The sequence below is a fragment of the Diceros bicornis genome, assembly GCF_020826845.1.
Source record: "Diceros bicornis minor isolate mBicDic1 chromosome 29 unlocalized genomic scaffold, mDicBic1.mat.cur SUPER_29_unloc_2, whole genome shotgun sequence".
Classification (NCBI taxonomy): Eukaryota; Metazoa; Chordata; class Mammalia; order Perissodactyla; family Rhinocerotidae; genus Diceros; species Diceros bicornis.
Window position 1 is genome coordinate 361188 of NW_026690894.1, and position 16020 is coordinate 377207.

Sequence of the window (16020 nt, forward strand, 5' to 3'; positions counted from 1 at the left end):
TAATCAGTAGGTCTTAAGAGCCTGCCAGGGTTCCTGCCTTTTCCTCCATCATGACATGAGAGTGAAGCCTCTTCAAGGGCTCCATTTGGGAGGAAAAAGAACATCACAGAGGCTAATCCAACTGATGCAAAACAAATCCCCTTTAAGAGAACTTCCTTTAGAAAATACCATGCCTAAAATAAGGTCGAGGGAAATTTAACTTTTATATGTAAGTGTAGATTACAGTCATCCCAGAATTGAGAGCCATTACTCAGGAGCAGACTTCAGCCACTTAATTGCCCCTTTCGGAAAAGAGGGATGAAACTCTGAAACGGATCTGGAAGAGGTGGGTGGAGCTAAAGGACAATGTATAACCAGCCTTACTTAGGAATGTAGGTACCAAAGCATTAACTATTCCATCAAAATGAAAACAGCAATGGGTGCAAAACAGCATTATCAACATAATTTGTAAGGAATGGAAGAATGCTTTACAGCATATACAGTTTTACCAAGTTAGCTATTTAAGCCATTTGGCCATCAGTGGTATGGTTACATAATAATAAATCATCATAAATTGGAACTTAATCCAATAATGAAAAGGTGATTCAACACCTGAACCTTTTTCGTTTTATACGATAGTTTGACCTTCGAAAACATTTAAAAATCATGCCAAATGATGGGGAGAGTGTTTTTAATCCAGAAAATTACAGGAAACATATTTAACAGTGAATGGTTTGCACTGGAATGGTTTGCAGTGGAAGCCTTTGCACTAAACGTAAGTCTGGGCAAACAGTGGAACCCCTTCTGTCCCCAGTTTTACCCTCCCTCCCCCTTCTCCCCCGCTCCTCCCTCCACAGTCAGGGAACAGAGTGAGGACGCCCCCCCCCCCGGGAGGAACACACCTTCCCGCGCGGCATCGCGATGTGAACCCCCGGGACGGGATGTGGACAAAGGACCTGGCGTCACGGGAGCCCCTGGTGGAATCCCCGCACGGACATGGCCTCCCTGAGGGCGAGGGAAGGGCGGGCTTGCGGACCGCGGGTCAGGGACGGAGGGAGGGTCTCGGGAGTGACCGCGGTCTGCAGGGCCCTGGGCCAGGGGGAGGGCGCGGCGACCCGGAGCCGCCCTCCAGGGGGCAAGAGGGGCAGAATCCCCCTCCCATGGGGACTTGACCCCAAGCATGGTGTACAGGGGAGACCCCGTGGAGACAGGAAGACAAAGAACGGAGAGCAAACCAGCTCGGACCGACTTTAAGCAGAAACGGACGCGCCCACAGAACCGGCAGCAGAACTACCCGGGGCCTCTCGCGGCCCGACGGAGCTCCTCGCGGGGCCGCGCGTGCGCGGATTGTTACGCCCCGGCGTCCTGACTAAGCATGTGGAGGGCGGGGCGATGGGGCCCTGAATCGCTGCTGTGACACAGAAATAGGGAAACTCACGCCCTGGGGGCTGACCTTTGATTTGGGAAATCTACTTCCGGGTCTGCAGGAAACTGGGAGCTCTGGGAGGCGGGGCTTGGAAGGAGGGGGCTGTGGGCGGGGCCTGGGAGGCGGGGCGTGTGTGGGCGAGGCCTGCGCGCCTCCGCCCCGTGCGTTTCCGGTCTGCCTGTACTTCCGCCTGCGGAAGTAGTCTGTGCGTCTGAATCCACGCGAGGTGCTGGGTGTCAGTGGGGCTGCGCTGCGCCCCCTGCAGCAAGTTAAATGATTCGGATACTTCTCGGTAAAAGCTTAGAGTTAAGGGGCCGCGCACACTGAATGCGGAGATGTTTCTTTCTCAGCAACCTGAAATGTGTTTAAGTCAAAAACCTGCACAGTGAGCGTGTCGTGAGTCCAGCAGATGCGACTCGGCTGCGGGGGCTCAGCGCCCGCGGTGCGGGCGGATGTGCGCGCTGGTTGCACTGGGTTCATCTGTGCCTCCAGCACGCAGAATAGGTCATTTACAAGGGGAACTGGAACGTGACTCGCCACACTCGGTGTGGTCGGAATGTGCAATTTCACACTAAAGAACACAGAATGTAGTTTCAGTCTCTGTTCCCCATTCACCTGGGAGGCAGAGACTCAGCGCTGGGCTCAGTTTAGGGACTTCACTGGATGGGATCTGGGCAGATCGCTCACCTGGTGCCGTCATGCTGAGTTTGGGGTTCTGGCCCAATCTATGTGCAGCATGTGGGGTGGGATGAAAGTTTACATCAGCCTCCTTGTGCATGGGAGTTTACAGCATGGCCCAGACCACGAGATTTGGAGGCAGCCTGGGGAACATCATGGGAGCAAACATCAGACCTATTGTCTGTGAGCTGGAGAATGAGGGTCAGTCCTGGCCAAGGTGCTTGGAGGTTGGCTGAGAGGCGTCAGGGATATCCACTTCTTGTACTTATTTTTTTCCATGAGATGAGAAGGAGCTCAGCTCAGGTCTATTGATGGGAGACACTGCAGGGCACGTGGATGTCATATTTGGTTTCCTGATAGGTGCTGACTTGTGAGAACAGGCTCAGGACAGGTCTCTTCTTGGCTGTGAGGACAGGAATTGATTGGCCTGCTTGTATCCTGTAGGAGAAGACACCATGCATAGAATATATATTAAGATTTTCTTCATCAAGTGAAAATTTAAATCAACCAAATAAAAGACATGGAACATGTAACACTTAATTTAGCAGTTAAAGAATCATTAGCAGTCATTTTAAATATGAAGTACTGAGTGGTAGGATAAAATCAATTAAATTATCAAAGTGAAAAACATTTTACTTCAGATTTCATAGTATGGATATTATTAATATTGTCTCTAAGTGGAAACAAGCTCTTTCATACACTGTTCTAAGCATTAACACAGCTAATGAGCTTTTAGAGGCAGATTAATGACTAATAAATTTTGATGGACAATTTCAGAGTATTTTTAGCAATTTAAAAGATGCATAGAGGATTCTACCTTTTGGAGGCATCTGAAAAAATAAATTCCACATGTCCTCAACAGCATGCTGGCAGACACACAAGTAACAGTACAAAAATTTAGAGACAAATGAAAATTGGCATCCTAAAAGTTCACAGACTTGAATCCCATCGGCCAGAATGGAATTTTAACAACTCCCTCTCACAGAAGGGGCATAGTCTTGAAGCATATTGTGGTTACCCAGAAGAGTAAAAGAGCTGGGACCAGGGGAGACTCACCCACAGATCATCACAGGACTCTGTCAGTTCCTTAAAATTTTGAGCTGTCCTGGGACATTTGTGGAGTTCAACCATCCTCTGCTGCTCTAACTACCTATAGAACAAACCATGACAAATGGGTGTACCACAATTTCAAGTCCCCAAATGGGAGAAAAATTACTGGGACCCAGGCCTATTCAGTGTTTCAATGTGAGACAGGTAGTGAAGCCCTGGACAAGACTGCCCTTTCCCTCATCTCAGATTCTTCCCCCAACTCCAGGTAACCCTCCAGGTTCTTCCATAATATACTTTCATCTAGGCTTCATTGCTTTTCTTCGTGTCATTTGCAAAGTTCCAAGATGTGCCCTGGTCCCAGCCTCTCAGTAATTATCCAGGAGTAGAATGGGCTCCTGAGTTTGGACCCTTGGAGGATATGGAACTCTTCTCTATTTCTCTCCATGTTCGTGTCTTTGCCTAGAGATGTCTTTGCACACAGTGTAAGAGGAAGAGACACAGGATCCATAGGTTCCAACGCTGAAAGATTGCTTAAAACTCCCACGTTCGTCACGTTTGTCCTTGTTCCATCTCACTTTGAATTATGTTAAAGGGCCCGGGGTTCCTTGGTGCCTCAGGCTTCCATGGTTTCAGGTTCTCCTTCACCTTGTTTGACCCCAAGGGTTGAGGACTATGGCCCTGTCCCAGCACTTCAGAGGGTGCCTCCTGCTTCTTGCCTTGTGCCCAAAGGCTCTGCAGTCCTTGCACTTCACCTGTGGGTGGAGGAGGAGGTGGTCACTGAGTCAGCAGAAATCACAGGCAGATTTAAAGGTGAATATACTGTTGTAGTTTGAGAGATGAATATTGGTTTCAGAAAGGAGACATTGTCACGTGACCCTTTATGTGCCAACATGTTAACAATATTGTCCTGCCCAAAGCCTGTGTTGATTAGGGGTCCTAGGAGGATGGATTAGATGGTCTAAACGTGAGGAGACTGAGCCAGATTTAAAGATTTGGATAAACTCCAGCCTGGACATGACACTAAGTAGGAGTGAGGTTGTTCATCCAAGTCTCGGAATGGACCCATGTGCCTGATGATGAGGTCCCAAGGTAGGCAATCCTTGGATGAGAAATGACAAGGAAGTTGTGGACACAGAATTGTGCATGTCTGAACCCTGTCTCTGGATTTCATGCCATCCCCTGGTTCCCGATAGACATAAGCCTCCACTTACCCTGGGATCCTCCTCCTCTGGTAGGGAAGCCCTCTGCGCCACTGGTCCCTTCTGTTGCTTCTTCCCTTTCTGAGTATTAAAGAGTCTGGAGGGCCTGTCCTCGGTGAAACGTCCCACCATTTGCCTCACCTCCTTGGAGAGTCACCTCAGTCTTCCTTGGGACTTGATTTTTGGATTTCCTGAGTCAAAAGAAAAAGAAAACTTTCAGATTCACAGAGACAGAAGTCCCTCGTGCACCTTATTCAGTGAGGGATGAGGAGGCATCATGACCACTAAGTCAGACACATTTCTCACAAAGAGATGTATCATTCCCAGACTTTTTCCATCCTCTTTCCTGATTACCTAACCTCAGTAGAAGACTCTGACTTAAACAAGACATGTGACTTGTAAATGGTGAATTTAGTTTTGCACACTTGAATGACTGATTTTACAGAACTTGTTTAGACATATTACATTTCATTGCTTTAAGAGAAAGAAAGAAATCATTTGCTTGGAGTTACAAAATAATCAAGGTTATGGGAATGCTACATTTAATCCTGTGGCACACATATTCAAAAATTCAGAATAAAGTCTGCTTTCCTCTTCAAAACTTGAATGCCATATTTGACATGAGATGAGGAAATTCCAAAATATAAATTCCAAATTAAATATAGAAAAATTATTTTCCACTCTACTAGAATGACAGCTTCACAGCTGAGAGTCTGGGCTGTTTATTGACTCTTTTATCTTCACTGCTTTAATTTTAAGCTAAGTTCTAATAAAGGTGAAATGAATATATTTCATGTAAGGATGAACAAATAAATTAGTCTTTAAATTTCCGTAACCAAAACTGCCAGGTTTCCATAACTGGTCACACACTGTCTCATTCAGTTCAGGGTGTATATTGCCTTCGAAACTTGAACTTTCATGTAATAATCAGCATTTACAATGATGCATTTTTCTCAGTCTCTTTCCTAAGAAATACTATTAAAATGAAAGAGTCTTTCCACAATCACTTAAAGCCACATCACATCATACTTTTACCACTGTACTATTTCTCTGAGGGATGATCTGAGGACCAAATCTGTATAGAAAAGCAGCCTGAAATCCAGCTGTCCTTTCCCCCTCTGTCAGTGGATCCTCAGAAAGGTGGATGCTGGACAAACTCCTTTAGACGGGATGCGGTTTCTAGGATGGCTGAGGAGGGGTCGTGAGGAAGTTTGCTTTCCAGCCTGACTCTTATAATGTTTCAGGTTCTTCTGACTGTTCAGGTGATCTAATCCAACCAACTTAATCAAGTAACATTTGATCTGATCCCTTTTTGAGGCCATGCACCATAATTTGTTGTTTACCATTTCCATACATTTTAAAAAATATGTGTACACATATGCATACTTTTAAAAACGTCTATTTTCTCTAAGATTTAAAAAAATTTGTGGATATGTCTGTTTCTTCACCTTGCATTTTTTGGTAAAATATAAATAACATAAAATTTACCATTTTAACCATAGTTAATTGTACATTCTGTGGCATTAAGTACATTCACACTGTTGTGCAACCATCACCATCATTCATCTCCAGAGCTTTTCATTTTCTACACCTGAAAACCTGTACCGGTTAAACAGTTCTTCCAATGCATAGATATAGACACAGGTGCATTTCTCTAAGTAATAATCATCATTGATATGAAGGTAAACATTGCTTAATGGCTCACATCAATGTCTCCATCTGTAATCCGTTACCTCCTGGGTCATCCTAGCCCTCGCCCCTCCCTTGTCTGTAACTGCCCGCTCCAATCCTGACACTATATGGCAATGGTGAAGGGATTCACAGGTGTCATTAAGGTCCCTAGTCAGCTGTTTGTGAGACAATCACCTGGGAGTTTTTCGTGGCTGAGTATAACCTAATTGAGTGAGCAATTTTAAAGAGGGCCCACAGGTCAGAAACAGGATGTCAGAGATGTGACGCCAGAGACAGTCTGCTGCCTGGAAAACACAATCACAGAAAGGACACCAAGTAAAAGCATTGATCTGTAGGGGGTGGGGAGTAACATTGAGGAAGTGACAGGAGGAGGAGGACATTTCTGAAGGCACCTGTTTATAAGGTTTTTCTTTTGGAATTTTTGTACTCAAAAATGAAATTAAATAAGCAAGGATGGGCAGAAACATATTGAAAATGAAAACATAAATGAACTTAATTTTATATCAAATGACAATCATAATCTCACAAATAAAATTAAAAAAAACAAATTCAGGAGGCGGAGTCAAGATGGTGGCGTAGGCAGACTCTGAACTCACCTCCTCCCGTGGACACAGCCAATTTACAACTACTCGTGGAAAAATTACCCCTGAGACAGAACTGAAAACTGGATGAGAGGAACTCCTGCAACAACGGACAATCCTAACTGGGGTAGAAGAGGCAGAGACTCCCTTCTAGAGAGGAAAAACACCGCCTTCACAAGCCGCCAGCTTCATGGCCGCCAGGAAGAGCTCACAGGTACGCAGCCCTCCCTGGAGGCGCGGGGCCCTGAGCCGGGGAGCGCCCCCGCTATGGGCATTTTGTGGACCCAGCGCAATCGAGACCAGCGGCATAATATCTGACTTTACCTGCTACTAAAGCATTGGGGAGCACCCCCAGAAAACCTGGTTCACAAAGAAACTAAAACTGGCTCTTAAAGGGCCCGCGCACAAACTCACCCGTTCCAGAAAGCATCCTAAAATCACCAGAAAGAAAGGTGCACAGTGCTTCAGTGACAAGAGACTCACCTAATAGGCCCTGAGTGCATCTCCGTGAGGGGTGAGACCTCTCCAGGGACTGGGACATTGTCGGCGGCCATTGTTGTGGCCTGGTGTGAGCGTGCTGACACAGACGCCATTGGAGTTCTCCCTGAGACCTGCTAGCCCAGGGTCTGCTCCACCTGCTAGAGCACCGATTTAATCCAGCTCAGCCAGGGCAGGCAGCCCACCCTAGAGACTGGCCCCACCCAACAACAAGCCCTCAGGCAACTTGTGGGCCTGCATAGATTGGTGACTGGATTCTCTGCAGCCTTGTAACTGAGCTGACTTGAGGGGGGCAGGGTGTGCACAAGGAGCGGGTGGAGAGTGTGGGGTGGTGGCGGAGTGTGTGGGGCTCCCGCCGTGGAGAGACTGGGTCCGCTTGGGGAGGTCGGGGCGCTCACACGGGGCAGGACTGTGTTGACTGTGTGTGTGGACCTGTGGGCAACAGGGCTTGTCAGCTGCAGAAGACTTGTGCTTCTCAAAGACCCACATAGGAGGTTTGCCCCACCTTCCAAAGCCTGAAACAATTGGGTGCTCCTGTGCCTGAGGGCAGCCCCACCCAGCTGCAATCCTCAGAGAGCTGACAAGAGACCTAATAGGCTAGAGGTTTACAGAAATTGTAAGGCCCTGAGCCTAACAACCTGCCACACTGGGGGTCTACTCACTTAAAAGAAATACTGCAACACAGATGTGGTATTAGAACTTACAGCCAACTGTGCTGGGGCTACCCACACCTGATAAAGAGACAGAAGGGCCCACAACAACTACAAGCAGCTGAGCATTACAACTGGCCAGGAGCATAACTCAGCCTCCCTGGGCGCCTATAGGGAGAGCTAATAGGCCACAATAGAAGGACACACGTAGCCCACATAGGGGCCACCCCTGGAACATTGAGAACTGAGGGAAGCACACAACAGGCCTCCTAAGGCACCACTTACATAAAGTCACCTATCCAAGAACAGGGGAAATAGCTAACCTACCTAATACGTAGACACAAGCACAGGGAAAGAGGCAAAATAAGAAGGCAAAGGAATACATTCCAAGTAAGGGAACAGGACAAAAGCCCAGTAAAGGAACTAAGTGAAACAGAAATGAGCAATCTACCTGACAGAGAGTACAAACAAAGAGTGTTAACGATGCTCACTGATCTGGGGAGAAGAATAGATGAACTCAGTGAGAATGGCAACAAAGAAATGGACGATATAAAAAAAGAACCAATAAGAAATGAAGAATACAATACTGGAAATGGAAAATTCAATAGAGGGACTCAAAAGCAGAGTAGAGGATACAGAAGAACGGATCTATGAGCTGGAATAAAGACTAGAAGAAATTACCCAAGGTGAACAGGTAAAAGAGAAAAGAATTAAAAAGAGTGAGGACAGTCTAAGGGACCTCTGGGACAACATCAAGCGCACTAACATCCGTGTTATAGGTGTCCCGGAAGGAGAAGAGCGAGACAAGGGGGCAGAGAATCTATTTCAAGAAATAATAGATGAAAACTTCCCTAACCTAAGGAAGGAAACAGACATCCAGGTACAGGAGGCACAGAGATCCCCAAACAAGATAAACCCAAAGAGGCCCACACCAAGACACATCATAATCAAAATGTCCAGAATTAAAGATAAAGAGAGAATCCTAAAAGCCGCAAGAGAATGTCAAGTTACATACAAAGGAAACCCCATAAGGCTATCAGCTGACTTCTCAGCAGAAACCTTACAGGCTAGAAGAGAATGGCACGATATATTTAAAGTGCTAAAAGGAAAAAACTTACAGCCAAGAATACTCTACCCAGCAAGGTTATCGTTCAAAATGGAAGGAGAGATCAAAATTTTCCCAGATAAGCAAAAATTAAAGGAGTTTGTCACCAAGAAACCAGTGTTACAAGAAATGTTAAAGGGACTGATTTAAGGGGAAAAGAGAAGACCACAAATAGGAAAAATTATCTATTTCCACGATTAGAATGTAATGGATACAAATACACAAAAAAGAGGTTAGATATGATATAAAAAGCATAAAAGGAGAGAGGAGGGTAATTAAAGAGTACAGCTTTCAGACAGAGGTCAAACTAAAGTGACCATCAATTCTGTATAGAAGAAGTAAGGAACAGAGAAGGACTACTAAAACACTGAGGGAAAAAAAAAAAGTTAAAAAATGGCAGTAAGTATATACTTATCAATAGCTACTTTAAACGTCAATGGACTAAATGCTCCAATTAAAAGGCATAGGGTGGCTGACTGGATAAAAAAACAAGACCCATATATATGCTGCATACAAGAGACAAACTTCAGACCTAAAGACACTCACAAACTGAAAGTGAACGGATGGAAAAAGATACTCCACGCAAATGGCAATGAAACGAAAGCTGGGGTAGCAGTATTCATATCAGACAAAATAGACTTTAAAACAAAAACTGTAAAAAGGGACAAAGAAGGGCACTACATAATGATCAAGGGAAAAATCCAACAAGAGGATATGACACTTGTAAATATCTACGCACCCAATGTAGGTGCACCTAAATATATAAAGCAATTATTAACAGACATAAAAACAGAAATAAACAGTAACACAATAATAGTAGGGGACTTTAACACTCCACTTACACCAACGGATAGATCATCCAAACAGAAGATCAACAAGGAAACATTGGCCTTAAACGACACACGAGAACAGATGGACCTAGTAGATATATACAGAGCATTCCATCCAAAAACCGAAGAATGCACGTTCTTTTCAAATGCACATGGAACATTCTCCAGGATTGATCACATATTAGGCCACAAAACAGGTCTCCATAAATTTAAGAAGATTGAAATAATACCAAGCATCTTTTCTGACCACAACAGTATGAAACTAGAAATCAACTATAGGAAGAAAATCAGAAAAGCCACAAATACATGGAGATTAAACAAAATGCTACTGAACAACGACTGGGTTAACGAAGAAATCAAAGAAGAAATCAAAAAATACCTGGAGACAAATGAAAATGAAAATATGACATGCCAGAATTTATGGGATACAGCAAAAGCGGTTCTAAGAGGGAAGTTTATAGCAATACAGGTCTATCTCAACAAACAAGAAAAATCTCAAATAAACAATCTAACAATGCACCTAAAGGAACTGGAAAAAGAAGAACAAACAAAGCCCAAAATCAGTAGAAGAAGGGAAATAATACAAATCAGAGCAGAAATAAATGAAATGGAGACCAAAAAAAAAATAGAAAAAATTAATAAAACCAAGAGCTGGTTCTTTGAAAAGATCAACAAAATAGACAAACCTTTAGCTAGACTCACCAAGAAAAAGAGAGAGAAGGCACAAATAAGTAAAATCAGAAATGAAAGAGGAGAGGTTACAACAGACACCTCAGAAATACAAAAGATTATAAGAGAATACTATGAAAAACTATATGCCAACCAATTCGACAATCTGGAAGAAATGGATAAATTCTTAGAATCATACAACCTTCCAAAACTGGATCAAGAAGAAGTAGAGAATTTGAATAGACCAATCACCAGTAAGGAGATCGAAACAGTAATCGAAAACCTCCCCCAAAATAAAAGTCCAGGACCAGACGGCTTCCCTGGTGAATTGTACCAAACATTCAAAGAAGACTTAATACCTATACTTCTCAAACTCTTCCAAAAAATTGAGGAGGGGGGGAAGCTCCTTAACTCATTCTACGAAGCTGACATTACCCTGATACCAAAACCAGACAAGGACAACACAAAAAAAGAAAATTACAGGCCAATATCACTGATGAACATCGATGCGAAAATCCTCAACAAAATACTAACAAATCGCATACAACAATACGTTAAAAAGATTATACACCATGATCAAGTGGGATTTATTCCAGGTATGCAGGGATGGTTTAACATTCGCAAATCAATCAACGTAATACACCACATTAATAAAATGAAGAACAAAAATCACATGATCATCTCAATAGATGCAGAGAAAGCATTTGACAAGATACAGCATCCATTTATGATAAAAACTCTGAATAAAATGGGTATAGAAGGAAAGTACCTCAACATAATAAAGACTATATATGAGAAACCCACAGCTAATATCATCCTCAATGGTGAAAAACTGAAAGCTATCCCTCTAAGAACAGGAACCAGACAAGGATGCCCACTGTCACCACTCCTATTTAACATAGTATTGGAAGTCCTAGCAAGAGCAATCAGGCAAGAGAAAGAAGTAAAAGGGATCCAAATTGGAAAGGAAGAAGTGAAACTGTCACTATTTGCAGATGACATGATTTTATATATAGAAAACCCTAAAGAATCCACCAGAAAACTTTTAGAAGTAATAAACAAATATGGTAAAGTTGCAGGATACAAAATCAACATACAAAAATCAGTTGCATTTCTGTACACTAACAACGAAGTAGCAGAAAGAGAAATTAAGAATACCATCCCATTTACAATTGCAACAAAAAGAATTAAATTCCTAGGAATAAACTTAACCAAAGAGGTGAAAGATCTGTACACCGAAAACTATAAAACATTTCTGAAAGAAATTGAAGAAGACACAAAGAAATGGAAAGATATTCCGTGCTCTTGGATTGGAAGAATTAACATATTTAAGATGTCCATACTTCCTAAAGCCATCTATAGATTCAATGCAATCCCTATCAAAGTTCCAACAACATTTTTCACAGAAATAGAACAAAGAATTCTAAAATTTATATGGAACAACAAAAGACGCCGAATAGCTAAAGAAATCCTGAGAAAAAAGAAGAAAGCTGGAGGTATCACACTCCCCGATTTCAAAATATACTACAAAGCTATAGTAACCAAAACAGCATGGTACTGGCACAAAAACAGACACACAGATCAATGGAATAGAATCGAAAGCCTAGAAATAAACCCACACATCTATGGACAGCTAATCTTTGACAAAGGAGCCAAGAACATACAATGGGGAAAAGAAAGTCTCTTCAAAAAATGGTGTTGGGAAAACTGGATAGCCATATGCAAAAAAATGAAAGTAGATCCTTACCTTACACCATACACAAAAATTAACTCCAAATGGAATAAAGACTTGAATGTAAGACCTGAAACTGTCAAAGTTCTAGAAGAAAACATAGGCAGTACGCTCTTCAACATCGGTCTTAGCAACATCTTTTCAAACACCACATCTGACCGGGCAAGAGAAACAATAGAAAAAATAAACAAATGGGACTACATCAAACTAAAAAGCTTCTGCACAGCAAAGGAAACCATCAACAAAACGAAAAGACAACCTAACAATTGGGAGAAGATATTTGCAAACCATACATCTGATAAGGGCTTAATCTCCAAAATATATAAAGAACTCATGCATCTCAACAACAAAAAAACTACCAACCCAATTAAAAAATGGGCAAAAGACCTGAACAGACATTTCTCCAAAGAAGATATACAGATGGCCAACAGACACATGAAAAGATGTTCAAAATCACTAATTATCAGGGAAATGCAAATCAAAACTACAATGAGATATCACCTCACGCCCGTCAGAATGGCTATAATTAACAAGACAGGAAACAACATGTGTTGGAGAGGATGTGGAGAGAAGGGAACTCTCATACACTGCTGGTGGGAGTGCAAACTGGTGCAGCCACTATGGAAAACAGTATGGAGATTCCTCAAAAAATCAACGATAGAACTACCTTATGATCCAGCTATTCCACTGCTGGGTATTTATCCAAAGAACTTGAAAACACCAATTTGCAAAGGTACATGCACCCCTGTGTTCATTGCAGCCTTATTCACGATAGCCAAGACTTGGAAGCAACCTAAGTGCCCATCAAGGGACGAATGGATAAAGAAGCTGTGGTATATATACACAATGGAATACTACTCAGCCATAAGAAACGACGAAATCCAGCCATTTGTGACAACATGGATGGACATTGAGGGTACAATGCAAAGTGAAATAAGTCAGAGGGAGAAGGTCAAATACCGTATGATTTCCTTCATTAAGTAGTAGATAATAACAACAATAAACAAACACATAGGGACAGAGATTGGATTGGTGGTTACCAGAGGGGAAGGGGGGAGGGAGGAGGGTGAAAGGGATAATTCGGTACATGTGTGTGGTGATGGGTTGTAATTAGTATTTTGGTGGTGAACATGATGTAGTCCATGCAGAAATAGAAGTACAATGATGTACACCTGAAATTTTTACAATGTTATAAACCAATATTACTGCAATAAACAAAAAATTAAAAAAAAAATTCAAGTAAGTTTTAACAGTGTTTTTACTATACATACTCAAGTGAAAGATAAAAGTACCTGCACATTATTCTTATGGCTACTTGACTTTTTTTCCCAGTGATTGAGTGTAGCAATTTTGAAAGTATTTTTTACGAATTGTGTGACTGAGTTCATGATTAAATGTATTTAGGTTATTCGACTTAAGTTACCCAGTAATGGAAAATGGAGATAGAAATACTTAAGGAGGAACAAGAAGATAAGTCTTGGGTGTTGCATTGGAATTAGACTTATTAGCATGAATTCACGATGTGTGTATGTGTGTGTGTGTGCATGTGTCTTCATCCTAACCCTGCCCACTGAAAGGGCCTAGAAGCCATGACACCTCAGTCACAATGGCAAATACCACTCAAATCTTCATTTGTAATTTTCATTCCTCAATAATAGGAACCCAATTTCCTTGGAGAAAGGGTTGATTGAGGCAGGCACATGCAAAATTGGTGTTGGGGGAGGAAATGTACAAGATGAGCCTGAGGTATATTTTGCTAGAAAGTAAAGAATTAGACAAAAAAGGAAGTGCACAGGTGAAAAGGAAAAAGGAAGCAGATTGGAGGGACTCTGGTAGCCACATTTGGGACAAATATATCATCAAATGAAAACTGACAATAATGGATTTCAGGACATTGAATAATATAATCCAAGAGATCATACAAAGTAAGTAAATTGTAATATTCAGACACACCTGAATATATGCCTTCATATGAGGAGGGAAATGAGACACACTCCTTGACAGTAGAAGGCCTACTAAAAATGCAAAAGGAATGGTAGGGAAACAGGTCACCATTTGAAACTAGCATAGTGAACAAGGTCAACAGTAGAGACATTAGGCAAACACTACCTTAAGCATGTAATTCAAGTTTTCACCATCAATGAAAAAAGTTGACATTGTAATGAAAAACATTGATATCATGTGGTTTCTAATGTAAATCACTGAGAAAGACCAAACATCGCTTGTGAAGTGTTCCTGAAAAATTCTTAATTTTTCAATTGTCCCCTCAGCACTGAGGAGAAAATCCCTTGGCATTTATAATGTAATGGATGAGAAATTGTAAGGGAAAGTGTTTTCTGTTGATATTTTTGCAAGTAAGATGTGTGTTAATTGCTCCTAATTTATATGTCCGTTTATTTCAATTAGGGGTATTTTTGGTTTTTTCATAATACTCTACAGAGGTTTTCTGAGATTTCATATTTAGATCTCTTTCTTTTCGGAAGAAGGGATATTGTCAGTAACCCTTCTCCTCCATCGTAGTATTTCAGTTTATTGCAGTTAGACATGAATGCTACCGATTTTGGAAGTTCGATTGCCGTACTTGGATTGTTTGTTGACAGCAGCTGTTCATTCAAGGATTTTTTCTCAGATTTTGCTAGGATGTGCCTCATAGACCATCGTATCACCAGCCAATAACAAAGAGGTTCAGATTTCATTTCCAAGCGTGCACAATGCCGTCATTTCTCATGTGTCATGACCCTGGCAGTGTGTGCAGCACTGTGTGGAGAGGAAGCAAACCCTGGGGGCTCCTTCTCAGTTTCTATGGCTTTGGAGACAAGAAGTTGACTGAAAGCATCCTGTTGGGTATACCAATGTGGAGTGTTTCAGTCGACTGTAATTCTGCAAGAGAATCTGCATGTTTATTTGCCCTCCTTAGAGGCTGAGCGTGATTTCCAATATTATAATGATTGGGATTAGCATCATTGAGTCGATGATCCTTATTGTTATCATTGCTATTCACCGTTATTTTTATTATTTTACCTGTTGTCTTTATGGCTTATAGTTCTGGTTACCTTTATTCCACAATGAGTAGGGATTCTCTATTTCTGAAGAGTTTCTCATTGACTGAAGATGTGCATGCAGGTTCCCAAAGAGACAGATATAGAGAGTGCAGCTCCCAGACTCTCCCTCTATGGCAAAGAACCTATCTGTCTGAAGACATTCTTGAAATATTTGTTCTTCATCTTGGAGGCTGAGGCCATTGCATGCCAGAAGCAGAGAATCAGAAGGGTGTCCTTGGCTGCTTGAGTCTCTGGACAAATCTAGAACATCATCCGAGGACCAGCATTGGTTTTGAGCTGTCAGAAAGCCCAGTGTGGGCATCCTTAGCCAGCCCGAGCCAGCACCAGTTTTTCACTTCAGCTCAGGGACCAAAGAATGGCTCTGGATGACGTAGAAGGCTAGTGAATGGTGGGCAGGAGCGCCCAGAATGTTTTCCAAGATGCCCTGGGGCCACCGGAACTGCTCCGGTCTGCCTGGAATGGCTGCAGAGGAAAGCATCCTCTTCGTGCAGAATTCTATCTTTCCATTCAAGAGCCCAGGAACTGCCATTGGCCAAAACGATGGTGCGAGGATGGCTTCCTAACTGTGCCTCAACTCTTGAAACTCTTCCAGGTCACAATAGTGTTCTCCCATCAAGTCGCCTGTCTGGCTGCAATGTCTTTGCTCCCACATCTCCCTTTTCCACGTCTTCCTTCCTGGTGCGGGATTTAGAGTCCCAACTACCAAGGTAGAGCAGAGTTAATTCCTCTAATGTACTGAGGTTCCCGGAACAATTCCTTGCACCCAGGGAGCCCTAAGGAACATGTGACTGCACACTAGATGCTCAAGCAACATCGCTGAATGTAGGAAGGCGTGCTATTTCCTGAAGGCTGTCCTGCTGAGACCCTGT

The 16020-nt window shown here is 42.6% G+C and overlaps 1 protein-coding gene across 1 annotated transcript in view; it reads left to right on the forward strand.

Moving 5' to 3' along the window:
- The first annotated feature begins 6795 nt into the window (after window positions 1–6795).
- The window catches only part of LOC131401968 (zinc finger protein 705A-like), a 58377-nt gene continuing 49152 nt past the window's right edge, over window positions 6796–16020 (forward strand). The window contains exon 1 of the mRNA XM_058537004.1: window positions 6796–6819. Coding sequence (XP_058392987.1) covers window positions 6796–6819 — 24 coding nt within the window. The remainder of the gene's footprint in view (window positions 6820–16020) is intronic.